The sequence below is a fragment of the Eretmochelys imbricata genome, chromosome 7 (assembly GCF_965152235.1).
Source record: "Eretmochelys imbricata isolate rEreImb1 chromosome 7, rEreImb1.hap1, whole genome shotgun sequence".
NCBI classification, from domain to species: Eukaryota; Metazoa; Chordata; order Testudines; family Cheloniidae; genus Eretmochelys; species Eretmochelys imbricata.
Window position 1 is genome coordinate 88,196,753 of NC_135578.1, and position 27,282 is coordinate 88,224,034.

General features: G+C 38.0%; 1 protein-coding gene across 1 annotated transcript in view; it reads left to right on the forward strand.

Moving 5' to 3' along the window:
- Window positions 1-27,282, forward strand: part of PCDH15 (protocadherin related 15) — a 672,916-nt gene that overhangs the window by 205,549 nt on the left and 440,085 nt on the right. Inside the window, exons 4-5 of the mRNA XM_077821312.1 lie at window positions 3,264-3,419; window positions 26,885-27,004. Of these exons, the coding sequence (XP_077677438.1) occupies window positions 3,264-3,419; window positions 26,885-27,004 (276 nt within the window). The remainder of the gene's footprint in view (window positions 1-3,263; window positions 3,420-26,884; window positions 27,005-27,282) is intronic.

Here is a 27,282-nt window from a genome sequence, read left to right on the forward strand (position 1 = left end):
TGAAGAGACTCTGGCTGCATTTATTTAATGTAAAAATACTTATGTTTATTTCATGAGCTCATTAGATTTTCTTAAACATTCAAAACTGGAGTTATGCAAACCCTTCATATCAAAGCCTGAAACCATACAAAATCTAGAAAAACATTAGATCTTTGGCAATGTTCCATTTGAAAACTGTATGAAACTTGATAGTTTGATGGAGTTTTAACTTTCAATTTTTGGGGTTTATTTGAACTTGAAAATCAAATTAGTATAGGAGACTTGGGTATCCAGCAGAAATTGAAGTCCCACTGTACTCGAAAAGTACAGTTTTATTCTTGCAGTAAATTAATGTAATCCTCCTGAAGTCCCTTCCGATTTTTCCATCTCCCATCTGGCCCTTCCATGTCAATTTACTACTCTTTGTGATCCAGATGAAATCAGTTGTTAGATTTTCACCTGGCCTGAACCTGGAAACACCCATTCTCCTTTTCTCTCCTTTGTTTTACCTGTCTCTTTGACCAACACACAAATGAATATTCAGTGAAACTTACTCTGAGATCAAACATTATGGAAATTTATACTGTGTATCTTGCATATTACCACAACTGAGATACTAATTTTTCAGGTCCTTAGACAGCACATCTACTAAGTGAGCCAAAAGAGATCCTTCCCTCTTGCCAAACACACAGGAACTGTGCTAAACCTCCCTAAACTGACAACCACTCCATATCTTAAACTTTCTTTAAACCTCACAAGCTCTCAAGCACATAGTAAGTTTTGGGGTACCTCTCATCTGATGGAGCCCTCGCACATGTCGGTTTGTAACACGAGCAATAACTGGTGTGTTTAATTTATTTTTTTTAAACAAATGAAGCTTTAAAAAGTTTGGGTTTAGCTTGTTTCCAAGGTTGTTTGTTTGTTTTACTATTTTGAGGAAGGAGGAGCCGATCTTATTCGATTCAATTGATTGAATTTGTGAGTACGAACAGTGTACTTTTTCTGAACAGTCCAAGCCACTGGTTCTCAACCTATTTACCATCGTAGGCCGCGTGGGCAACTCTCTGTGTTATGTGGGCCTCATCCACACATATATACTGCCTGTATGGCTCTGAGGATATCACTGTGCGCTTATTGGGCCACTTATTTGTTTTTAAAGTTCAGTTTTTGTTTGCAGACGCACCAACAACAAACTGAGTGCTTGTGTAAAATGGGGGTGGGGGAAGAATGCACTAAATATCAATACCCACATAAACAGACTCACCCGGAGTCTATAGGTATAATCCTAAAATCATCTGCAACCTTAAGCAAAATATATGGGCCTTATCTAATATGCAAAAGATAAATATTTATCTGAGATAAATATTGGCTCAGTCAGAGCAATGGGGACAGCAAATTTCAGAGTCAAGAGTCATGCAAACACCTTGGGAATGGAGGTTGTTTGTAACTCTGAACAAAACTTTGTGGTTGTTCTTTCAAAAGTTTACAACTGAACATTGACTTAATACAGCTTTGAAACTTTATCATGCAGAAGAAAATGCTGCTTTTAACTGTCTTAATTTAAATGAAACAAGTCCAGGAACAGTTTCCTTACCTTGTCAAATATTTTTTTTAAATCCCTCTCTTTATTTTTTTAGTAGTTTACATTTAACACAGTGCTGTACTGTATTTGATGCGGGGGGTGGGGGGGGCTGTCTTTTTTATATATATATATGCTGCCTGATCGTTTACTTCCAGTTCCAACTGAGGTGTGTGGTTGACCAGTCAGTTCATAACTCTGAGGTTCTACTCTATCTAGAAACTGTCAATTAGAGGTCCTCACTTGGCCACAGCTGCTGTCACAGAAAATAATACAGAATGAAAAAAAAGCTGTCTCTTGAGTATCCTGAGAACTAGCCACATGGGAATGGTAGGAATACAGAGATGAGATTTAACAGAAAGACATCACCCCTTGTTTACTTAAGGCCCATTTTTTCATTATTTTTCATTTCACAAAGAGAAGAGTCATAGTTTCACGAATCATTTTTATGGAATTAGATTTTTTTGGATTTTTTCGAGTATATGAATAAATATGTTGACATTGTAACACAGCTTTAGTAACCATTTAATTTTATCAAGTAAATTATGCATTTCTTAAAGACCGTCCCTGAATATGCTTGCCATATAAGAAACAGCTGTACCTTGAGCTCTGAATGACTTGTAAAAATATAATGTAAAAATTGGTTATATTGCTGAATAGATCCAGTATGCCCATACTTTGTTGTTAAATTGTGGGTATTTAATATAGAAGAAAAACAAATGCTTGTGTTTTGTATATGTTAGCATTGGTAACTAATGAAACATTTGGTAAAATGGATCATTATTGTACTTACTTGAGTGAACCTATTTAAGAAAATATATTAAATTAAATTAGCCTGACTGACTTACAGATTTAGTTCTGACACACAATCCCTGTTTTTTTCAAGCACATTCATAAACATTTTTCAGTCCCTAAACTCTCACTAATCTACTAAGCATGCTTGCTGCTGACATATTTACGACCTTCCTATACAATAGAATGTAATCCATTTGAATGTAAGATTACAATGTATGTTATATTAGCCACAGGAAGTTCTTATCTAGAGCAGTTATCCATTACGTCTAGAATGTATTGCTGGCTAAATTCTGTCAGTGCTCCTTACAGCTGTAGAAGGAACTGGACTCTGGCATGCCTACCCTTACAGGTGACCTGGCTGTTTTTAAATTATGAATACTTGGCAACTGTAAGTGATGTGTTAGTGCACTTGATGCTGTTTCCAAGAACTCTGTGACCTTTCAATTCAAACACTACTACTCAAAATGGGATTAGAAATTGTAATGGAAAGACATATATTTCATCAGTCTCTTTTGCAATATTTTGAATATTCATACAAAGATATGTCATTTTATTGTCCTCTGAATGTGTCAATTGATAATAAATTTTTAAAAATCACTATCTTTACTTTGAAATATGCAGCAACATGCTAGTAGAACTGACAAGCTGCAAGAGAAGCTATATGAGAGGCATGTGTTAGTTCTACCTAACTTTTCTTTTAAACATGTTGCAAAAATAGGTCTAGGTTGTTTTGTTCAGGGCACTGTCCCTGAGAAACTTTCTAATCCAGAAATGTAAAATAACAGTAAATAGAATGATATAGAAAACATAGTTGTCTATAGTAAACATAGGCAATATTGACTGTAGTGAGGAAGTTCGGTCTATGCCTCACCTTTCTGTGTATTATAAATATGTGTTTTCTCATTTACAGCCACCAATGTCGATTCAATCCATTGTTGTTCAAGTCCAGTGCATTAACAAAAAAGTTGGCACCGTTATCTACCACGAAGTACGGATTGTGGTGAGGGACAGGAATGATAACTCACCTCGTTTTCAGAAGCAGCGGTACTATGTGGCAGTAAATGAGGTCAGCTTCACTTTATCTTTTTTTTCCTTTTCTCCATTTCCTTGGTGTAGATTACAGTTGGAAAATGCTTCTTCCCATCCTCTTTCTTGTTTTCATATTAAAAAAAACCCTTCAATTGTAAGAATCCTTTTTGTTTCTAGATAATATTCTTTCTAGAAGATGTGGCATGGTTATTATATTGGAGTTTTTAATATGTAAGCTGTTAATCTGCAAATACAGCAGAAAGTTTGGCACAGTTCTCAGCAGAGTGCTTGTATAGTTTTAGCTTGTAAGCATTAGAGAGCCATTTGCTGAAGAAACCAGATCCTTACACTGGATCACAATGAATAAAAGCATCAGTTTAAGTGCAATAAAAATAATTGAATATATAAATATATCAACAGAATTGAACGGTGTCATAAGATAATGCTTTCCTATTACTACATAAATGCAGGGGCACAACTAAGGAACTTGTGGAAAACAAATGCCAAGTCAGGAGTCATTTTTTTAAAGAAAGAAACAATAATCCTTTGACAAAGTTGTATTCCAGTGTAAATGTTTAATTTACTTCTATTCTGTACATTAAGTGGCCTCACAAATGGAATTATTTTGACTTATCTTGTTTATGTGTCAGGGAATGATTGGAACTGCAAACTAACTCAGTAAACAAGAGATCTGAGATTTTGGGAACTGAGGGATGGATTTTGCTATATTTGTGAAAACTAAGTTATTCTGTTTACTTTCTCTCCTCTGCCTGTCTCACTTTACTTGATTCCTTTTTATTTTTATATATTAACATTATATTGGATAACAATGGTAGCCAGCACAGAGAGTAAGAGTTCCTGGCAACTCAGCTTGGTGGGTGTGACAATCAAGGTCCAGACACCCCAATGGGAGAGCAGAAGGTTTCAACGCCAAAAACAAGCAGTTAAAACAACTGATTGCATACTATGTGATTGTGCTATAAAACCATATTGAGTATGGCTTTTTGTGAAAGCTTGTAATAGTCTGAACTCGATGGTCTTTATGAGATTTGTACAGACCATGGTTAAGAATATATATATATATATATATATATATATATATATGTAGATATATGTAGAAAATGGCAACTGTGGTGCAACTTTAGCATTACCTCACAGTAGGCTGGTGGAGTGATCAGGCAGAGAGGGGCTACCTCCCACCCCATTTGTTTACACAAAACTGACTTCAAGTACCCATCCATTGTACAACCCAGGGAAAAACTGGGGTGGGTGACATTAAAGTCAATGGGAAGACACTGAGACATCTTGACTACTGACCCCAGATAATTTCCCCCATTCTGAATAAACCATGAGTTGTCATGCCAGAAGTGGGTGAGGGGAAAAAAGCCATTTAATAAATAAACTTGAATCTGAGGTGTTCATCCAAAACTTCTGCCAAGCCCAATAAAAGTGTATATGCAGATAACAGGTGTGGTTTTGTGCTGGGCCTTTCAGTACACAGGAGGGAAGTAAAAGTAGCTTTATACCTCTCCTGTATTCTGGGCTGCTCCAGTGGTTAGGGTGGTTCAGCATTACAGCAATTGTGAGGCCCTGCTATTACAGCAAGAGCTATGGGGACTGGGAAGGTGGTATCATAAGGCCAGGCAGACCAGCCAGCCCTCCTCTACTCCTGCCCTAGAGGAATTTCCTTGTAGCCCTTTCCCACTGCTACAGTCCCTGTATGTCACTAATGTACCAGAAAGGGGTTGTGGTTGAAATGAGAATCTAGCCCAAAATGTATATTTTCCAGACACTTAGGTATTTTAATTAAAAGAAACTGAATATTTATAAGTCTAAACTCAAGTCTGAGAACCCACGTGCAAAAGAAAACATGCTGAGTGTGACAGTACAAGGCACAAGTGGTTTCTTAGACTTCTGACCAGAAAGTTCTTTGAGACTATCTTCTTCATGCAAGTGAGTAAAATGTAGGGGTAGAAGTTTACTACTACTTCGACTGCTTACACATGTCCATTCCAGTGTAGGTATGCTTGTGCCCCTTCTGTATCGTCTTGCTGCTCGCAGTTGGCAGGGCCCTTTATACCAGTGTTATGAGCATGCGACAACAGAGGGTGCCGGACCTGACTCAACGGATACTACTAAGAGAAAAAAAAATTTGGCAGCTGTGCTCAGGGTGCGTGCACATCTACATTGGAATGGACATGTGCAATACAGCTCGAAGATCATTACTACAGAAAGGTTAGTAGCAGTTTTTTGTTTTGTTTGTTTTTGCTTCAAGAAAAAAGGAGGATTAAGTATGTGTGATCAAGAGACAAATAAAATAAACGTAGTATGATAGGCAGCACTGGTAGCATTAAGATTACCTAAAACTTCTATTATAAGACTCTGTTTTCAGTTACAACTTTAATCATTTGGGCTGAAATTTCCCATGCCAGCTCTCTGCCTCAGGCTACCTTCTTTGATCATTGTTGCTGAAACATTCTTTCTCCTATGCTATCAATGCCCCCTTATAATAACCTTACATCCGCAAGCACGGAGGGAGCAGGAGGAAGCACCCTTACATGGATACAAAGGGATGGGTAAGAGAAAAATTGGTATACTGAGAGTGATGGGAGGGGGGCACTAAGAACCCGGGGGACAGATAGGTAAAAACTGAGGGGGAAGGGACATGGCCAGAAGCTGGTGGAAGGGGGGGAAATAGGAGCAACATGGGATGTGGCAGGAGCCAAAGGACGAGTACAGCAATAGGAGCATGTGGAGGACAGTGAAGGGTCTCTGACTGGAGAACATTCCCATGCAGAACCTGCAACTGAACCCTGGATTCTTGAGTGTCACCATTCTTCTGCTGTAAGCAAATATTTGTGAAACCTACTGGCAAAGTACATTTTTCCATATAGAAGATAGCAACCTACTACTACTACTTGTTACTGTAATAGCTCAAGTGAATACGTGAATTCTGTTTGCTCTGATTCTAGAGGTTCTAACCTACTAATGACCTTTGTGGAGGGCAATATAGTTCCACATTGTAGAACATTTGTGGGGTTTCAGTTTCCTTTTTGTAAAACTTAAGAAATTACATTAAAAGCCACCTCACTATTAAAAGAACATTAGGAATGCAAAGTAAAACACTCCAAAATTAGGAGGAGTCATACTTATGTTTGCTGTACAATCTTAGTTCAGTCGCTTTGTTTTCATGTATTGTTGCCATCTTTAATTACATAAATAAAACTAACCAGTGTGGATTAAATAACTAACAGGTGTAGATGATTTTGGAGAAAGCCAAGTTTTATGTCCTAAAACTAAGTATTTTTGAAATTCTAATTACACAAAAGGACTTAGCCACACTGTGAATAATCTAAACATATTACATATCAGTTGCTTTCAACTGTGAAACTGTTAGAGTAATTTCCTTCTACCTTTGCACAAGAAGTGGGGGGGGGCATGAAAACTGTTATGGCTGGACTATAACCTTGAAATGGTTCTGGGTGATGGGTATCTGGCTGGTGAATCTTGCCCATATGCTCAGGGTTTAGCTGATCGCCATATTTGGGGTCGGGAAGGAATTTTCCTCCAGGGCAGATTGGAAGAGGCCCTGGAGGTTTTTCGCCTTCCTCTGTAGCATGGGGCACAGGTCACTTTCTGGAGGATTCTCTGCTCCTTGAAGTCTTTAAACCACGATTTGAGGACTTCAATAGCTCAGACATAGGTGAGAGGTTTCTCGCAGGAATGGGTGGTTGAGATTCTGTGGCCTGTGTTGTGCAGGAGGTTGGACTAGATGATCATAATGGTCCCTTCTGACCTTAGTATCTATGAATCTATGGTGTTTTCCCTGGCAAAATTAAAGGGAATCAAAACAGGATTTAGAACAGGACCCTGGTAGCAAACATAAGAATAAACATTGTTAGCTTGTGCAAGTAAGGAGCAGACTCTAAGACTTACACTTTAATGCATTATTCTTAGAAATCAAAATTTTACATGAGTATTCATCTCTGCATCCCCGCTGGCAAATACAGGGGGTTTTGGATGCCTGGAATAGCATTTTTGCTGAGGCAGCTTCTCAAACCCTAAAAAGTGTGCCAGAAACTTGTGGGGAACAGCACATTTCATGTGCACAGTACATTTACTCTTTTAAGTATTTGTACAAAGTGGAAAGTTTGACTAGAATTATCTGTCCGCACACACCAAATAGCTTTCCTTTTTGTGAATCCATTTGGAGGTCACAAAATACTGTTTGTATGAGACTGATAAGGACCTTCTTAGGATGAAACATTGTTTTGAAATCTGTCTCTATATGGTAATGGTGGATTCTACCTTTACAGTGCTAGCTGACCAGAAAACCTGTTCTAGAAGCATTTTTTGCCCCACATCAAGGAAATACACACAACAATCTCAAGTGCCCATATGCACTATGATGTGAGCCACCAAAGGGTTTCTAATAATTTCTTACAGTAAAACAAGAGACAAGTGATGTTTCTGGCATTGTCATACTACAAACAACTGTAAAGCAGCAACAGTTTATTCTTATCAGCTGACCTAAAATCCAGAGAGAAAAACGTATCAAATAATAATACAGAGTTTTAGCAAGATGATACAACTATCTTATGGTCACTCATTTGTACCATCACTGGGCAAAGATGCAGTGTTCTTGTTACCAGTTGGAATCCTGGTTTAATAAGATACTTTATTTTTCTTAATCATTGTTATGCTTATATCTTCTGACATGGCATCCCCATGCCTTTCGGCAGTACTCTTTGAGTTAATGTTCTTATTAATTAAAAAAGTATGTTCCTGAAATTTGATAGGTTTTTTTTTTCTTGATGGTTTTAGAGAGTAATTTTAAAAAGTTATTGAGAGTCAATTACCAGCAGAATACAACATTTTTCCAGTTTAAACTACAAGAGTGTAGTAAACTGTTTCTGAATTATCTATGGCCTTTCTATTTCCCTTTTTGGTTTACATGTGAGGTATAATGAAAATATTTGTGTTGTGTAATTAATATTAAGACACTAAAAAATAATGTTGTGTGTATGACCTCTAAACTTTGACAGAAAGAAATCTATTTATAATGGAGATTATCCTAGATATTCACACATGCATTTTATAATTATAGACAGTATAATTACAAGAAAACTATTTGTGGTCAAAGTTTAATTTATTAGATATTGTCAGAAACATCAAGGGGGAAATCATTTTAATAAATTGAATTCCTCATATTTTAAGTCTTTTTTATGTTTAAATTGTCCTTAAATCATCATAAGGAATATTTAAAAAAAAAAGTAGAGAGCTCTATTTTAATTTTAATATAATTCCCAATCTTGCTAATCTGCTCTTCTGTCATGTTAAAATTATAAATTTCAAATCAACCCCATACTTTAGTAGAAAGCCCTGGACGAACTGGACCCAATAGATCTTGCATGTTTTTACTTGTTTTGTATCGTTGTGTGTAGGCTTTCATTTTCATTCACAACTAGAAGACCTCAAGTGTTACAGAAAGAGAAGATAAACATTTGCATGGTCAAATGTATCTGAATTTCAGAGTCTCCTTTAAATTCAGAAATGGGCAGCAGTCTCTTTCCATACATCCCTTCTAATATCTGGAAACTTATAATGTTTTTGTAAGAGCCTGTGGGAGTAGAATCTGGGAATATAGTGGTGCTAGGCTGCTGATGCTTCTGTATCACCACTGGAAGCTCTCAAGGTTCCTTCCCCACTCTGAACTCTACGGTACAGATGTGGGGACCTACATGAAAGACCCCCTAAACTTGTTCTTATTCTTAAAGATTTCCCCAAGGTAGAAACTTTGTCTTGTCCTTGAACAGAATGCTGCCACCACCAAGCGATTTAAACAAAGAACAGGGAAAGAGACCACTTGGAGCCGTCTTCCCCCAAAATATCCCCCAAGCTCTACACCCCATTTCCTGGGGAAGGCTTGATAATAATATCCTCACCAATTGGTACAGGTGAACAAAGACCCAAACCCTTGGATCTTAAGAACAATGAAAAATCAATCAGATTCTTCAAAGAAGAATTTTATTTAAAGAAAAAGTAAAAGAATCACCTCTGTAAAATCAGGATGGTAAATACCTTACAGGGTAATCAGATTCAAAACATAGAGAATCCCTCTAGGCAAAACATTGAGTTACAAAAAGACACAAAAACAGGAATACACATTCCCTCCAGCACAGCTAATTTTACAAGCCATTAAACAAAAGAAAATCGAACGCATTTTCTAGCTAGATTACTTACTAACTTTACAGGAGTTGAAAGGCTACATTCCTGATCTGTTCCCAGCAAAGGTATCACACAGACAGACAAAACCCTTCCCCCCCCCCCCAAGATTTGAAAGTATCTTGTTCCCTTATTGGTCCTTTGGGTCAGGTGCCAGCCAGGTTAGCTGAGCTTCTTAACCCTTTACAGGTAACAGGATGTTGCCTCTGGCCAGGAGGGATTTTATAGCACTGTATACAGAAAGGTGGTTACCCTTCCATTTAAATTTGTGACAAGAGCTTAGGTTGGGGTTCAGCTGAAGGCCCTGTGAAGCTAGGCTCTGCAGGAAGTACTGCCCAGCAGGTCCTGGGTGGCAGTCCCTCACCGCCTACTGATTGGCTCATGCTGGTTTATCAACCAGGAAGCCATCATAGGGAGCTGTCTGAGCAACAATGCGGACTGCCTGTTTGCTTCTGCTTCGGAGCTTGTTTTGCTGTGTACCCTAGATTCTGGCTTTCAACCCTGGTTTGTCCCAGACTCTATTTGCTTGCTGTCTGTAACCTGGTGCCTCTCCCTGACCTCCTGATATCCTGACCCAGCTTGACCTCAATTCTATTTGCCTGCCACCTGCAACTTGGTGCCTGACCATGACTTCCTGGTATCCTGACCTGGTTTGATCCTGTTTCTGCTACTCGTCTCCTGACTGCAACTTAGTAGACTAGTGCACACAGGCTGCCCTCAGCCCAGCCCTGACAGTTATGATATACAGAAGACACTTTTTCTGAGAGACCCTCTGAAAGACCTAATTTTTTCAATTTCCCACTCATTTCTCCCCTCACCAAGTTCCTCCCAAAATAACAGTACATAGGAAGAATAAAACTTCAAAATGGCCCACTTCAAAATGAGTGCATTTACTAACCAATGCAAACATACAGCTTTACTTGTGTAAGACTTGTCTTTTCTTCCCTCTACTCTTCAAGTGTTTCATAGCCCTTTTTGATCATATCTTCTCTAAGGCACTGATCCAGCAATCTGATCTGAGCAGTCAGATCTCTGAAACCAGTGGATTCCACATGTACACAGAGGTCTGCCTGTGTGGACCAGATACCCTATCAGGATCTTGGACAATTAACTTTTTATAGGTTGGATGTTGGCTTTTATTTGTCTGCAATCACCATACAAATTATGGCACTGAATAAATGAATATAAGAGAAAATTGAGAGATTTGCCATTAACTTTTCCAAAATGAAAATCTGGAAGAAGTAGGGTTAGAAGATTTAACATATTTTGTCAAGTTATTTTTTTATATTACAATAGCTCCCAGAGGTGTCGGCTGTGATTGTGGCATATTTGTGCTCGGCACTGCAAAACAAAAAGTTTCTGCCACAATATTGGATAGAAGCAGTAACCTTTTTTCCACGTCACAGTTCAGAATAGGTCATTAAAAGACTCTGAGCAAGTAGATATGATTTGGATCTGTCATGTGCACATAAGGAAATCATGGTTAGAGAAATTAAGTATTTCTCTCTCATACTCACACATATATCTAAGAAAGTATGACCCACAATGAAAGTGGTGTGTGGAGAAGATACATTGGATTATTCTTGGTTTGAAAAAAATGTCTTTAGATGAAGAAAACATCTAACTGCAGAAATGTACATTAAATGTTTGTCAAGGCAATAGTTTATAGTGGCTTACCTTAAATATTCCATTGAATTTTTTGTGGGGGTTATGTTGGTTGCAACAATATTAGTCTGATGTGGTATCTGTGAAGGTTGATGTAGCCATTAATGGAACATGGTCATAAGTGCAGACCAATATCTAGCCATGATTTATCATAGTGCAGACTCCAGTGAGGCATGTTTTATAAATTTCACTGCAACTTTAAAAAAGCCTACTGTAATGTCTTATGAAATATGTCACCAGATTTACTAATTTTCAGTTTTGAATGAACAATATTATTAATACATTGTTCTCTTTACAAGATTATTACCATGGCACCAGAATCATGTTCATGTTTTAGCAATGTTTATATACCAAGATGTAGGTTCCAGAGTAGACAGCTCTCACAATGGTATCATGTGTTTAATGATATTTGGTGTTTTTCTTAAAGCCTCAAACTGAAGTCAAATTAATATTTGAGAATCTCAGCTTTCTCTTTATAGAACAAAAAAGGCTATGGGGAGATTTCTAGCTCTTGGAGTTGCAGAGAAAAGTCTGAAAACATGCCCTGTACCCTGAAGGCTCAGAAGGCAAGAAAAAACTCCCAAATTATTATTATAATTTAATTTTATTTATTTTGTTTCATTATTATAATTAATAATGAGATCTGACTCATGATTTTTGAAAGCATGGGATTGGGAATACCTAGGTTCATAATTGATGGAGGCACTGGTCATGACTGCATAGTTAAAGTTGAGTTCAGTTTTTCACTTCAGTCAGGAATTCAGCCTCTTTGTTTTATGTGAATAACACAAAATTTCCTTTCCCAAACTTTACAGTACTTACTCTTTGAGTATAGAATACATTTTATGAGGATCTAAATCTTTTTGAGTTAAAATTAAAAATTGGGTTCATCAAAAATGTAGCTTCCATGTCAGTCTTTCTTGGCCTAGGTGACTGCAATAAGGAATAATGCAGACATTTCAAACTATCCATCTAGTCAAAATTCATTGGAATCTTCTTCTATGTTATATTTGAGGAAATTAGGTTGTAATTAAGCTATTAATGATTGTTGATCTCATGATTTGTATATGGTACAAACAGCCTTAATAAACAACTCAGGTAACTTTTAAGAGGAAGAATTGACAGCTAAGGTGACAAGTTTCAGAGTAACAGCCGTTTTAGTCTGTATTCGCAAAAAGAAAAGGAGTACTTGTGGCACCTTAGAGACTAACCAATTTATTTGAGCATGAGCTTTCGTGAGCTACAGCTCACTTCATTGGATGCATACTGTGGAAACTGCAGAAGACATTATATACACAGAGACCATGAAACAATACCTCCTCCCACCCCACTCTCCTGCTAAGATGAATAATCCAATTACCAACTTTCCTCTACAACTAATTTACATGCAACAATTCTGTTGATTGTAATGACTCTTTGATATGAGGGAGCTTAGACATGTGTCAGGAGTTCTCATATGTAGAATCCTTGGCCCCACTGTCGCTGCTCTTTAAAGATTTTGGGGCTGCATGATAGCTTCGACATCAGTGCTTGCAAGGCTCCCCATGGCACCACTGTACTGGCTCCACTGTGCATTGAGGAAGCACTGCCCGTGTAACCGAGCCAGAAGTGTAGGGGGACCTCTTAAAGAACTGAAACATTGGCTCTCGGGGAATTATGTTCTTCCTGCCCCCTATCCCTATATCACCATTCTTACTAACACTGACCTCTAAATCAGTAAGCCAATGGCAAATTAAGGGACTGAATTACCAGACTATTTTAGCTGTTCCCCTCCCCGCCTTTGGTGTACTAGTGAATCTCCCCTTCAAAGAAAAAAAATAAAATAAAAAATTTAAGGTTCATACTCATTTTCAGAATAATTGGAAATATCTTCAGTTTCTTCTTCAGTACGTGCAGAAACATTTTAATAGTAAGAAAAAGGAAAGCCCCAGACAAAAACTACATTAAATTACTAATATATATTATCAACCTTACCTCCATGTGAAAGGCTAAAAACATTACAGATGCTGTAATTATCCTAAAATCAAGTACTCTATACCCAGGAAGTTTGGATTTAAGATTGAATTTAAAAGCAATCCAAATGTGTTAGGTTAAGAAATGCATAGCTAACTCATACAGCATCCTAAACACTACCCTGTACTTGTGCCAGGAGGGGGAAAATATGAAAAAGTAATGTATCTTTAAAATCAGTTTAACCTTGGACCACAGACACTAAATTTCCTTAAAATCATATAGTTATTGCATGGCATCACTACAGGGCACAGTTAGTTAGTTTTATTCAGTTACAGGTTCTTATACCATGCTGATCACCATAGTATCTGAGCACATTCTCATAGTGCATTAAGCATCTGCCATGTGGTGTTTGTTCTCTCATCCTCTCCCTAGGAGAGAAGCATATGCAGTGGAGTTTCTTGATATTTTGGTTTTGTTCTATTTTATATTTTGGGGGAAATGTTTAGTTTTTAAATATACATGTTGCTATGTATCTGTTAGAGAAAGTACGGTCAAAGGAACGTGCCTTCCACTTTACGTGGAAGGTGGTGAGGTTTGTGATAATTCTTAGTTTCTGAGGGAGTTTGTTCCACATCTCATACTGGCCCCTGAGAAAGTTCGGTCTCCTGTACAGACAAGCTTTACCATTATTGTAGAGAATTCTGTTGTGCCAGAATGTAGTTTTCCACCAAGATGTTCATCCCCAAGTTTTAGATATCCTGGGCTCAGGTCATGCAGCCTTCTGAAAATAAGGACCAAGGCGTTGAACTTAATTTGAAATTCTATGGAAGCCAGCACTGAGAGTGGAGGACAGGTTTGATGTGCTTGCAGAAACCTATGTTGCTGAGGAAAGACACTGCAGCATTCTGGACTAGTTCGAATTTCCTAATTGCTGAAGGCTTTATGCTCCAGAGTATCTCATTGTTATAGACCAGCTGAGAAATGAACAACTGAAGTCACGTCATCATCCACCAGGATGAAATGTAGTTCCCTAGCTAATCGGAGATGATAGAAAGCATTACTCATGGATGCTGCTATGTGAGAGCTTACCATCAGCAAGGAATACAAGAATACTCCTAAACTACAGACTGAATTAACCAATTGTGGTTAACGTAAAAAGATTAGAATGACCATGCTGGGTCATCCATCCACCCCAGTATCCTGTCTACTGACAGTGGCCAATGCCAGGTACCCCAGAGGGAGTGAACCTAGCAGGTAATGATCAAGTGACAAACAGAGGCTAGGGACACCATTCCTTACCCATCCTGGCTAATAGCCATTAATGGACTTAACCTCCATGAATTTATCCAGTTCCCTTTTAAACCCTGTTATAGTCCTAGCCTTCACAACCTCCTCAGGCAAGGAGTTCCACAGGTTGACTGTGCGTGGTGTGAAGAAGAACTTCCTTTTATTTGTTTTAAACCTGCTGCCCATTAATTTCATGTGGTGACCCCGAGTTCTTATATTATGAGAACAAGTAAATAACTTTTCCTTATTCACTTTCTCCACACCACTCATGATTTTATATACCTCTATCATATCCCCCCTTAGTCTCCTCTTTTCCAAGCTGAAAAGTCCTAGCCTCTTTAATCTCTCCTCATATGGGACCCTTTCCAAACCCCTAATCATTTTAGTTGCCCTTCTTTGAACCTTTTCTAATGCCAGTATATCTTTTTTGAGATGAGGAGACCACATCTGTACGCAGTATTCAAGATGTGGGTGTACCATGGATTTATATAAGGGCAATAAGATATTCTCCATCTTATTCTCTATCCCTTTTTTAATGATCCCTAACATCCTCTTTGCTTTTTTCACTGCTGCTGCACACTGCATGGACATCTTCAGAGAACTATCCACGATGACTCCAAGATCTTTCTGCTGATTAGTTGTAGCTAAATTAGCCCCCATCATATTGTATGTATAGTTGGGGTTATTTTTTCCAATGTGCATTACTTTACATTTATCCACATAAAATTTCATTTGCCATTTTGTTGCCCAAGCACTTAGTTTTGTGAGATCTTCACAGTCTGCTTTGGTCTTAACTACCTTGAGCAGTTTAGTATCATCTGCAGACTTTGCCATCTCACTGTTTACCCCTTTCTCCAGATCATTTGTTGTGTACCTTCCATCAATGGTGACTGCACTATGGCTGCCAACTCTTCAGAATGTTTTCCTTTGCCTGCCAGCATCACTTCTGTCTTAACTCAAGTTCAGCTTCAACTTTGTGTTTTTCATCCATGACCTGATAGTGTCAAAGTACTTGGTCATATTGGTGGTAGTGGTGTTGTCTTATGTGATGCAATGTAGAGCTATGTCATCTGAATATTGCTGGCTTTTTGAGCCAGCTCACCTACAGGCTTTATGTAAATGTTGAAAAGGACCAGCGAGAGAATTGATCATTGTGGGACTCCACAAATGAGGGGTCTAGTGATAGGAAACTATCATTATCAGTGGGGGGAGGGATAGCTCAGTGGTTTGAGCATTGGTCTGCTAAACCCAGGGTTGTGAGTTCAATCCTTGAGGGGGCCATTTAGGGATCTGGGGCAAAAATTGGGGCTTGGTCCTGCTTTGAGCAGGGGGTTGGACTAGATGATCTCCTCTGATCCCTTCCAACCCTGATATTCTATGATTACTCATTAGCTATGTCCCTTGAGGACATTTTAGTGCATTACCTTGGACCCCTGCCCCATCTCTCCAGGTGGGATGGCAGGATATCATGATTAACCACGTCAAATGCTGCAGAGAGTTCTAGGAGTGTGAAAATGGATGTCTGTCCTCTGTCCATTGATGGGAGAACATCAAAGTCACCCAAGCAGTTGTTTGGGTGCCTTAATTGTTCATTTCTTACCTTAACATGTTTGTATTTCTTTTAAGTGTCACCTTAACTCTGGATATCTGGATTTATATTGCCTGGGTTTGAGAGAATCTCAGCAGCCCTGTAATGTGTTTCATCCTTACATTGCTGTTACAAATGCTCAACCTTTAATGTAGTTTTGGTTTAGAATATAAAAGGAGTGAATTCATTATTGGCTAATACAATTTAAAAACCAGGTTAACTGCTTTATAATAAGGATAGAATAGTGCCTTGTAATTAATGAAGATTTTTTTTCTTCTTGGAAACCAAAAATTTGTGGTTAGTGTTCAAGGCTATGTATGTCATTTGAATTCTTCTCTTGCAGAGAAAGCAGCATTTATGCAGTACTGTTTCTTGAACTCTGATTGAAAGTGAATTTTCTTCACTTTCCATATAATTACTCAAGTCTTTTTCCATATGGTATTGAAGTAATTAATCTCTGCTGGTATACATCATCAAAAGTGCATTAGCTCACAATGATTACTTGTAAATCTTATTTTGTTCTGCTATATGACACACTGTGCCAAATTCTTCTCTTTTTCTAACTTTGATAGTAAGCAATAACAAGAGAATTTATTCTCAGTGTTTCCTATGAAGGTGATGAATATATCCATCAGAATGTATCTTTCTAGTACAAATAAATAATTTCAGCAAGTTTATTTATGTTTAAAGTTTCCTGTGTAACTTTCACCTATGGAAATAGGAGGCTTACCGTAAGTATTTCCTCTTTGCTTAATCACATTCTTAATTCCAAGATATGTTTTCTTTCTATTTCTTACTTGATTTGTTTCCTATAATTGCTATTGTTTACAATACATTGCCTTTTCCACAAGGACAGATAATCTCAGCCTTGTTGCTAGTAGTGATAATAGACTTCCTTTACAAATGTTTATAGTTTACCCAATGTAAGATCAGGCATCCACAATGGCCATCAGTAATCCGTTTGGAATACTATTTTGATGTCTGACTTTTTTGGAAAATTTTAATGCCTTCCCAGCGGCTCAAATATCTAGAAACCAAATTTGCTTCTTTTTTTTTTTTTATAACTGCAAGATATTACAGGTAGAGAATAAGCATGTCTGATGGTTAGAACAGAGGTTTGTGAGTCAGGTCCAATGGTTTCTACTCCCAGTTCTGTGTCTGATTTGTATCACCATAGGGAAGTCAGTTAACTTTTCTGTTCTTCACTTTACCTTCCTGTACAGAGCTGTTGTGAGGTTTAGCTCATATTGTAAAATGTTTCAAGTGTAGAGCAGTGTGCTAGGATCCCCAAGATGCAACCTGGAAATGGGGTACTGCTGTGCCCCCTTAACTCTCCACCCGGGGCAGTCTCTCTCAATGCTTTGCTAGTGACAAGCAGCAAACCCAGCCAGATGCTGTTATCCCTCAGCCCAAGAGCAGGTAGAGCCCACACCGAGCTGTATTGCATGAAGGCACCCAAAGCCTCTCGTGAATCACATGGAGAAAGGCACCAGCCAATTCCCCCCCAGCTCCCCAGCCTTACACCCCAAAGTTGTACCATCTTACCCTGGTCAGAAGCCTGGCCAGTGTAAGTTTATTAACCAGTCCAGCCCTCCCTCAGTGTGGAGAGGACATGCACCTGCCTTGTAAACTGAGCTGAGTTTTCCCAAACACTTCAAGCAAAATACAATGTTTAGGTAAAATATAAAACAGATGTATTAACTATGGAAAGATAGATTGTAAGTAACTAAATGGTAGGCTTAAGAAGGTCAGAAATAGTCACCAAAGAAAATAAAATATAAATGCCAATCTAAATCTTAAACTTTATTACACTATGTGGTATTTAGATCAGCAATTTTTTCACCCCACTGGATGTTACAGTTCATAATACACAGGTTTCCCTCTTAAACCTAGACCAGTCTCCTCAGGTGAAGTTGTCATCTTCTCAGCATTCACCTGCCCTGTTGCTACCAGCATAAGTGGTGGAGGAGAAAGGCCAAGATAGAATGCCACAGTCCCTCATTTTATATTCTGTCCAAGTGCCAAGAAGACACTCGCCCAGACATGTCCTGGTGAGCTTTGCTGAGTCACAGTTATCAAGTAAACCCCCATTGTGTGGACTTGTGCAACTGAGCTATTGAGTTGATTAATGGTTGGTTAACAGCCATCTGGCAGCAGAGATTCTCAACTTACAACATATTTCAGTAATAACCATACAGAAAAATCTCATAACTTCAAACACACATTAATGATATACACATTTGGACAGAACAACTTGTTTCAGCAGATCATTACCTTTCATGTGATATCTTACATGGCATGCTTTGCATGAAACCTCACAACCATATATTAATGATGAATATGGGGGTTACAGGGTGCCATTTCGAGCGACAGTGTGTCACAAGCAGCATTATTTGTCTTTGCTGAAAAGATCTAAAGTCACTTTTTTCACTATAAGTCAATGGAAAAACTCCCATTGGCTTCATTGTGAGGTGAACAGGGTCTCTTCTTACACTGTTCTGGTGGAGATTTTTGTATTAACTATCGTATATATTTTAAAATGATTATACTTAAAAAAAAATCTATAGATAGGTTCATAAATCTGTTTGGGAGATGTTTTATTACACTCTTATCACTGGACTGGTCGGGGAATAGGCCACCCCTAGGATCCTTATTGGGCAGGTATGCGCACTATCTGTCCAAAGAGCCCTTTCCTTTCTCCCCACCAGGACATATTTGGAGATTGTGATATGGCTGGGGCTGGGCAGAGTGTAACAGTGTTTCAGTTATCCTAGCCACTCTAACCCCACATGGCCAAAGGGGGTGGGAATATGTTTGAGAGCGCTGATGGGCTCCAGTGAATAGCACTCCATTTGTTTAAGAATTTCTAATCTCAAAGCAACCATTCTTTGGGCTGAAAGCTACTCCACCTCATCTGACCTGTTAGCCTGTGGAGCAAGAAAACTGTAGCTTTTACCTCAATATAATTAGATGAGGTAAACCCCAACTGGAGAGTATTAGGATTGACCTTGACTAAGTACATTCAGATAAAAACTAGCTTTGCCTCGTGTCTACTAAAACTTCATCAGGAAATCAGGAAAGCTATCTTCAGTTAACAGTGTCATTCCAGAAACACACCTCTTTTTGCAGTGAAAACTTGAACTTTTCTCTCATCTGTACCCTCACTCCTCTTCCCAGGGAAGAGTGAAGGGATTCACAATTTGGCTGAATCTGAAATTGAATAGTGGAGGTTTGGCTAAGCTAGTGTCTCTAAGGGAGTGTCTCCCTCTCTGATTGTTTTAGAGAGTTTTTTAAAAGTCTAGTTTATTGCAATGCAGAATGAAAGCAAATGTTAAAACCTCATTTTTGGCAAAGGAAAACTTTTGTTTAATGGCCAGCTCTAATGGCCTCACTCTCTTGTGTGTCCTGATCAAGGGGGGTTAGCATGAGTTTGAGGTGATGTCGTCCTATTGCAGTGGTCACTTTAGAAAGGCTTCAGGGAAGAAATTTTTGGAGAGAGAGAGGTTTGCCCACCAGAAGTGAGGCCAAAAGGAAGAAGACATTCAAATAACAGTGAGAAAATGCAAGCAGAAAGAAGGAAAGTTTGAAATAAATGATGGATGAGGCATGGAGAAGGATGAACTGAGAGCAGAGATGTGAGCAGGCTGATTTTGCAGAGGCCTGTATCAAATGTCTTTGAGGCAAACTTAAATACACAGTGTTTTACATAAAAATGGTGTGGTTGATTTTGTGCTCAAAATAATAAAGGATCTGTTATTCTTTAGAGACTGAGCATCCATCTTCCAACACATTAATTCAGCTGTCAATCTGAAAAAAATTAACATATACAGTCACATTTTATGTACTACACTGAGCTTCCAGGGTTTTTTTTTTTTTCTGCCGAAGTAATAAGTAGAAGGAGTTGGTAGTTTTTAGAACCAGCTTTCCCTAATATTCTCTACCCTAGGGAAAGGCCAGTAGTTCACAAGCTATTTTACAGTATACTGTCTGAAGGAAATTGGTATGAAAGCAATTTTTTATGACAAAAGAGGTCATAAGAACATCCCATATATCATCTCTGGACTGATTACCAAAACACATATTGGTTGCCTATTATCATGATATAGCATTGCCATTTGCTATACAAAATCCATTACTGTTTGTTAAGCAGTAAGCATGTGGCTGTGAATTTCTGGAGGAAAGATTTTTTCCCTAGTTTCTGCAGTATATGTTTAGAATAGAATATATTTCCACATAACCACCTACTGTTATATCAAATTGCTATTTTGGCGCTCTTTACAGGAAAGTTGCTCTCTGGAATTGTTTCTGTATTTCAGGGTCTGATGTGACATATCCTCTTAATAAAACATTATCTATTTGGTTTCTTCTTTGGGTATTACTTTGTAACATATGGACACCAGAAAACCAAATTTAAAGATCTTTATCTTGAAGATAGAATTGTCTAATTAGGAATCAGATACTCTGTAATGTCTCCTTTAATGAGAGGTGCAGTAAGTATTCCTATGTAATTTTGCCTGTTTGTTAGGTCAAAAGTGAGATCTATTCAATAAATAAGAATACCTTAATATATGTACTCTTCCTACAAGGTTTTCCCTGAATGAAGTATCATTCATGCCCAGTTCCAGCTTCCCCGTGGGAGTTGGATCAGCCCTCAAAGCACCCTTTAAAAACTGAACTGTGGCTGAGGCAGCTCATCTTTATACTGAAGAGATCAAATGATTGTTGTGATCGCAGTCTAGTCCCTTCACCATAAAACTCAATAAAAATGGTAGTGCCTACTTATAATACCTTACTGCATTTCAGATCTGTCTGTAAAAAGCTGGTACAACTTTTGTCTATACTGTGCTAGTCTCTAATGGACTATATTAATTTCTCCTCTTCATCAAGTTCATTCGTGCAGTGCACATGAGACTTGTAGTTCAGATCTTAATGTAAATTGATCCAAAGTCTGAAGAAATTTTGACGAGGGGTTTGGGGCAGTCCTAAAGTTTGAATCCATATTGAAATTTTCCTAAAGTTCAGAGGGTGTTCAAATGCAGGATTTTGGTTCAATCTCCTTTCTAATTTATTCATATTGTATAGAACAAAATGCAGAGAAAAGGAAGAGAAAAAGAATAAATATACTCTAAGGCCAGAAGTGAGGAGATGTCCAATAGCACCTTTTGAATCAAAAATATCAAGCTGGCAGACTAATGGAATGCACATTGCTAAATTCATGAAGGTCAGCAAATCTGTACTGATTTAATGCGTTATATCTAGAATAAATCAGGGCTGCAGGCTTTGACCTTTGCAGTTATAACATGCAACTGTAATTCATTTTATAGTACCAAATCATTCCTTTTGGAAAGTGGGTTCCTTTTACATTTTCCATTTACACAACTATGTCAGTTTGAGTATAACTCAACAATGTGGTTTAAACTGATAGAATCCTTCATCTTATTCTGTGAATTTTTATTCTCTTCACCCTTCCACCTTAAGTCCAAAATGGATTTTTATTTAATACTATAAGAACAAGGAGAGAGAATTGAATTCGCTGTGATCACCATTAAAATCTTCAGAATTTTACCTTTTGCCTGATTAATGGTACTTCTTATAGGGAATCTGATGGGGATGTTAATGACCTGCAAATGACAAGTTTAAAAAGTGTGATGGTGACTGTATTGCCAATTTTTTTTTAATAACTTTTGTATGACTTTCTTGAAAGAAACACCCACAAGGAAAATGAAATGCACTACTTGTTTGAAAGTTAGCATTGTCAATGACGTTTGTTTTTCAGGGGCCAGAGAATTCAGAGATGTAACAAGCCTATCTAAATAATAGGCTTAAGAAATACAAAATGTCACATCATCTCCCCTTAATACACTGACAACTTGCACTCACAGAACTACAAACATAGTAAAATAAATGATGAGATAGGTACAGATTTTAAGACCATTTCCAATGTGTAAAGCAGTGACCACAAAGCTTTGTCTAAGTGAGGGCTTCATTAGCAACTAAACAAATAACAGCCACCACTACTGATTAATATTGGTATGTTCTATAGAGGCTACAGGATCCAGCATAAGATTCCGCTTTGTGACTTAAAAACATGGAGCGTTGCATGCTGGAATGGCAGTTTCTTTCGGTTGCATGTCTGTGGTTCAAGATAAATGATCTGGGATCACATTGTAGAAGTCTGTTATGTAATTGATAAATTACGCAGTAATAAGTCACCAGGACCAGATGGTATTCATTCAAGAGTTCTGAAGGAACTCAAATATGAAATTGCAGAATTACTGTGTTACGTAACCTATTGCTTAAATCAACCTCTGCACTAGGTGACTGAAGGATAACTAATGTAATACAATTTTTAAATGGCTCCAGAGGCGATCCTGGCAATTGTAGGCCATAAGCCTATTTTCAGTACCAAGCAAACTGGTGGACTACAGTAAAGAACAGAATTCTCAGACACATAAACAAAAATAATACGCTGGGGAAGAGTCAACATGGCTGTTGTAAAGGGAAGTCATGCCTCACCAATCTATTAGAATTCTTCGAGGGGTTCAACAAGCATGTGGACAAGGGTGATCCAGTGGATACAGTGTACTTGGAGTTTGAGAGTCTTTGACAAGGTCCCTCACCAAAGACTCTTAAGCAAAGTAAGCAGTCATGGGATAGGAGAGAAGGTCCTCTCAGGGATCAGTAACTGGTTAAAAGACAGAAAACAAAGGGTAGGAGTAAATGGTCAGTTTTCACAAGGGAGAGAGATAAATAGTGGAATCCCCCAAGGATCTGTACTGGGACCAGGACTGTTCAATATATTCATACATGATCTAGAAAAGGGGGATAAACAGTGAGGTGACAAAGTTTGCAAACAATACAATGACTTTGGAAAATATAGTCCCAACTAAACATGCAAAATACAAAATGTTTGGGTCTAAATTAGCTGTTACCACTTGAGAGAGAGTTTGGAAACATCATGCATAGTTCTCTGAAAACATCCACTGCATGTGCAGTAGCAGTCAAAAAGCTAACATATTAGGCATCATTAGGAAAAGGATAGAAAATAAGACAGAAGATATTGCAGTGCCACTGTATTAAATCAATGGTATTACCACACCGTGCATACAGTATGCAGTTCCGGTCTCCCCATCTCAAAAAAGATGAATTAGAACTGTAAAGAGAAAGGGGGGGAAATGTTTAGGAAGATGGAACAGCTTCCAAATGAGAAGTTAAACATGGAATGTTGTGAAGGCCAAAAGTATAACTGAGTTCAAAAAATAGTTGGAGCTATCCTCCATGAACTTATCTATCAATGGCTATTAGCTAGGATGGTCAGAGACACAACCTAATGATCTGAGTGTCCCTAAACCTCTGGGCAAGTCTACACTAGTGCGCTAGGCTCAGCTGCAGCACGTCTGATGAAGACACGCTATGCTGATGGGAGAGTGCTCTCTAGTCATCAAAATTACTCCACTTCCATGAGAGGTGGAAGCTATGTCAGCGGGAGAACATCTCCAAATATCATAGTGCTGGTGTGGACAGCGCTTAAGTCGATGTAACTTATGCCGTTCAGTGGGGTCTCCTTTTCACACCCCAAGCAATGTAAATTACATCAAGTTAAGTGGTAGTGTAGACCGGCCCTCTGTCAGAAACTGGGATGGATCACTTGATATTGCCTTGTTCAGTTCATTCCCTCTGAAATGTCTGGCAAGGCCATTGTGGGAAGACAGAATAGTGGGCTAGATGGACTGTTTGTCTGACCCAGTATGGGTATTTTTGTATTCTAACATGGGTAGAGGTCCAACCTAACTGCAAAAAAACCCTACAACTCTGAAGAAAAAATGTCACCCTTTCTGATGCCTCATTTTGGAATCAATGTTGTTAATAAAGTAACACTGTATGAACCATACCCTTGTCCTTAGGCTTAGCTGCTCGTAGCTCCTCATCTAGAGGACTATCCCAATCTCCCTTGTATTCAGAGTAGAGTTAAATGATCTATACTTTCTTAATTGACTGCCAGATTTTTAAAAGTATGTAGGCACCTAAAGATGCAGATAGCCTCCTAGATGCCTAGCTCCCACTATATGCATGTAGGACTTTTGAAAATCCAGTTTGGTGCCTATTTGCATCTTTAAGCACCTAAATACATTTAAAAATCTGGCCTTGAATCAGCTTTAAAAGGAAAGAAAGAAAAACTGAGATTCTTGTGTAAACTCTTGACTCCAGGAGCTAGAATCCTAGCCCCTCGGTTGATCTGAATCAGAATCTTTCCACTCTTTTACAATATGGTCTGCACTTATTTACAAGTTCTGCCTTAGTTACCTTTTGCTTGCTGACTCTTTTCTTTCCAATTTTATGTTCTTGTTCTCACACAATTGAAGGGGGTGGCTTTGGACAGCTATTGTTTGTTTTCCAACTAGTAATTGTTTCCCTCTGCTGAGTGTGTCTGGCTCTTGAAGTCAAGTCCAGATCTGAGAAAGTCGCTCTCTTATAGAGTACCATGAAATTATTTACCTCATCATAGCTGTCCCAGCTCAGTGCTATGCTGACAAATCCTGCATTTTATTCGAGTGCTTAACCCTCTCCTTGCTAGCCCTTTATGGGCATATACATCTCATCATCGGTGTCATTTCCTCCTCTTTTTTCCAGGGAGCTCTGCAGCTTTTTACCATTGTGACTGTGTGTAGATAAGTAAGAGAGCATTCTCCATCATACAGTGACTCTCAGACCAACACTAGAATGAACATCTCCTTGAAACAATACATCTAACTTATTGTGAAAATCAAATATCTTTTCAATGACTGATCTCAAATATTTTATTTTAATAAATAAAGTCACATTTCACCATAAAATATCTGAAGTCTTTTGATTATTTTTCTCTATTTCTTTATAGCCTGTTTAACAAAATAGGCAAGAATCCTGAAAAATACTGTTCTTAATAGTAAAACAGTAAAATATCCAACTTGGTTTAGGCATTTACCTCTAATTTTATACAACTTCATCCAAGTTTCTGGGACAATTGTTTCCCTAATTTTTTTTAAGTTTGCTCTTGTAACAGAGATTTAAGGCAATGAGTCTTGGGTGCAAAGCATAAGGTAATGAACTCCATGGAGAATGATGTAAGAAAGCAATTAATAGGAACTGAGGGGGAAGTCAGCTCTTTTATTCACAACTTCTGTAGCATGAGGTTGTATTGGCATTGTATACTAGCATGGGTAGTATTTTTACAGCCTAGGACACTGGCAGGCAAATCAAGTTGGTAGCAAAAAAATATATAGTTATGGTTTAAGTATATATAATGCAGATTGGCATTAAGAAAAATATACAGTACACACTGTTCTCCGAAACAAGACTTTACAAGGAAATGGGTTTTATTCCAGAGCTTAATTGTTAGCTCTGAAAACACTGATTACAGAAATCTAAACTTCCTAAACAACAAGTTTTAAAAATCAAACCAAGGATACAGGAGAAAACAATGCAAGTTGGAAGATATTAATTATTGTTGTGTGGTGTTAACTATGTAATGTGGCTATTATATTCTGCATTTATTACAGAAATGTTTATTTTTTAATAAACTCTGTGGGACAAATCCTTTCCTCTTTTTGCTTGCGCGCAAAGTCTTAAAAGCAATAAAACTGTCATTGTGTTGGGCCCTATGTTCCGAGGAGAATTACTTTCTGGCCCCTCAGCTTTGTCTTAACAGCAGCATGGCTGGGGAGTTTGGGGGGAAAGCAGTGACTAAAACTCCATCTAATGAGCGTGTTGGGGCAGTCGCTACTACTACAGCTAATGGTGAGCTAGAGTGCTGCTCTGATGCTCTCTTTCCTGAATGGGGGATTCTGTTCCCCTGACTCCAGGTGGTATGTACGGGACATATCCTGTTTTCTAGAGTTTTGCAAGAGAGCAGGAATTGGTCCAATAATGCAGTTAGTGGTGATTAATTTCTAATCAGAAATAATATTCTGTTTCTATTTACAGCCCAAATTAGGGGTTGGGTTTATTTATTTTGGTTTTGTTTCTAGTATGTCTAACTCCGAACATTAAGGATGACATTCTGACTCCACTGAACTCAACGGGAGTTCTGCAATTGACTTCAACAGGGCCAGGAATTCACCCTAACTGCTCAACTCCGCTAGGATAGTTTGGAAAACAGTATTTTCAAAACTAATGTATGGGGTATAAAATTGTTCCTAGCAAAACATGGTGAAACATTGTCATTGCTTTTGTACCACAGTAGCAAGAACTCTGTTGAGTTTCAGAATATCTGTTTAGAGTATTAAAATCTTTTTTCTTATATATGTTTATTAAAGCTATAAATATTCTGTTTTACGTGCATATATATCATTTATCTTGCATTGTACTTTCAACATTTTCATGAAATGCATTGTACAACAAATGGATATTTAATTTTTTTAATTGACATCTTTGTTTACACTTCCCCAATCTGAAGAGGGAGGCAATTGTTTATTTTCTCTTTTGCCCTCTCTTATCCTTTCTTCTTTTCTCTTTCTTTCCAAAGCTTGTTGGCCCTTAACTCAAAAGTATGTCAACAAAGAGATTACTGTCTTGATGCATGGAAGTTATCTAAGTCAACCCCATCTATGGTTTTAATCCTCTTTCAGGGAAATAACATGATCTAAACCAGAGACTGAAAGTATTGGGCCTATAACTTATCCCCATATTTTCTTTGAACTTTTAGGCACAAAATGTTGTGAGAGAGGGAATAGCAGCCTCTCTCTCATTTTTTTCTGTAGTTTCCAAGTGTTTTTGAAGTATGTATATTCTTTTTGTTTTTGTTGTAGTTAACACCAGTTGGAACCACAATCTTCACAGGATTCTCTGGGAACAGTGGTGCCATGGACATAGATGATGGTCCCAATGGCCAGATAGAGTATGTCATCCAGTACAATCCTAATGACCCGGTAAGTGAAGTTCTTCTTTTCAGCACACGCACACTGTACAAAACTAGCATGTATGTTTTTTTTTTAAAAAAAGAGAGCTTAGTTTACCTTTCCTGCTATCTGTCTCTTACAGTAGAGACCATTAATAATTTTTCTTATTTTGGGTCATTTAGTTAGTAACCCTCCCTGGCAGTTGCTTAACTCACAGTGATCACTCTTATTTGTCATGCATTTTCAATCCACAATGAGTAATTTAATTCATCTATCTATTGATAGATGAATATATAAATAATAAAATT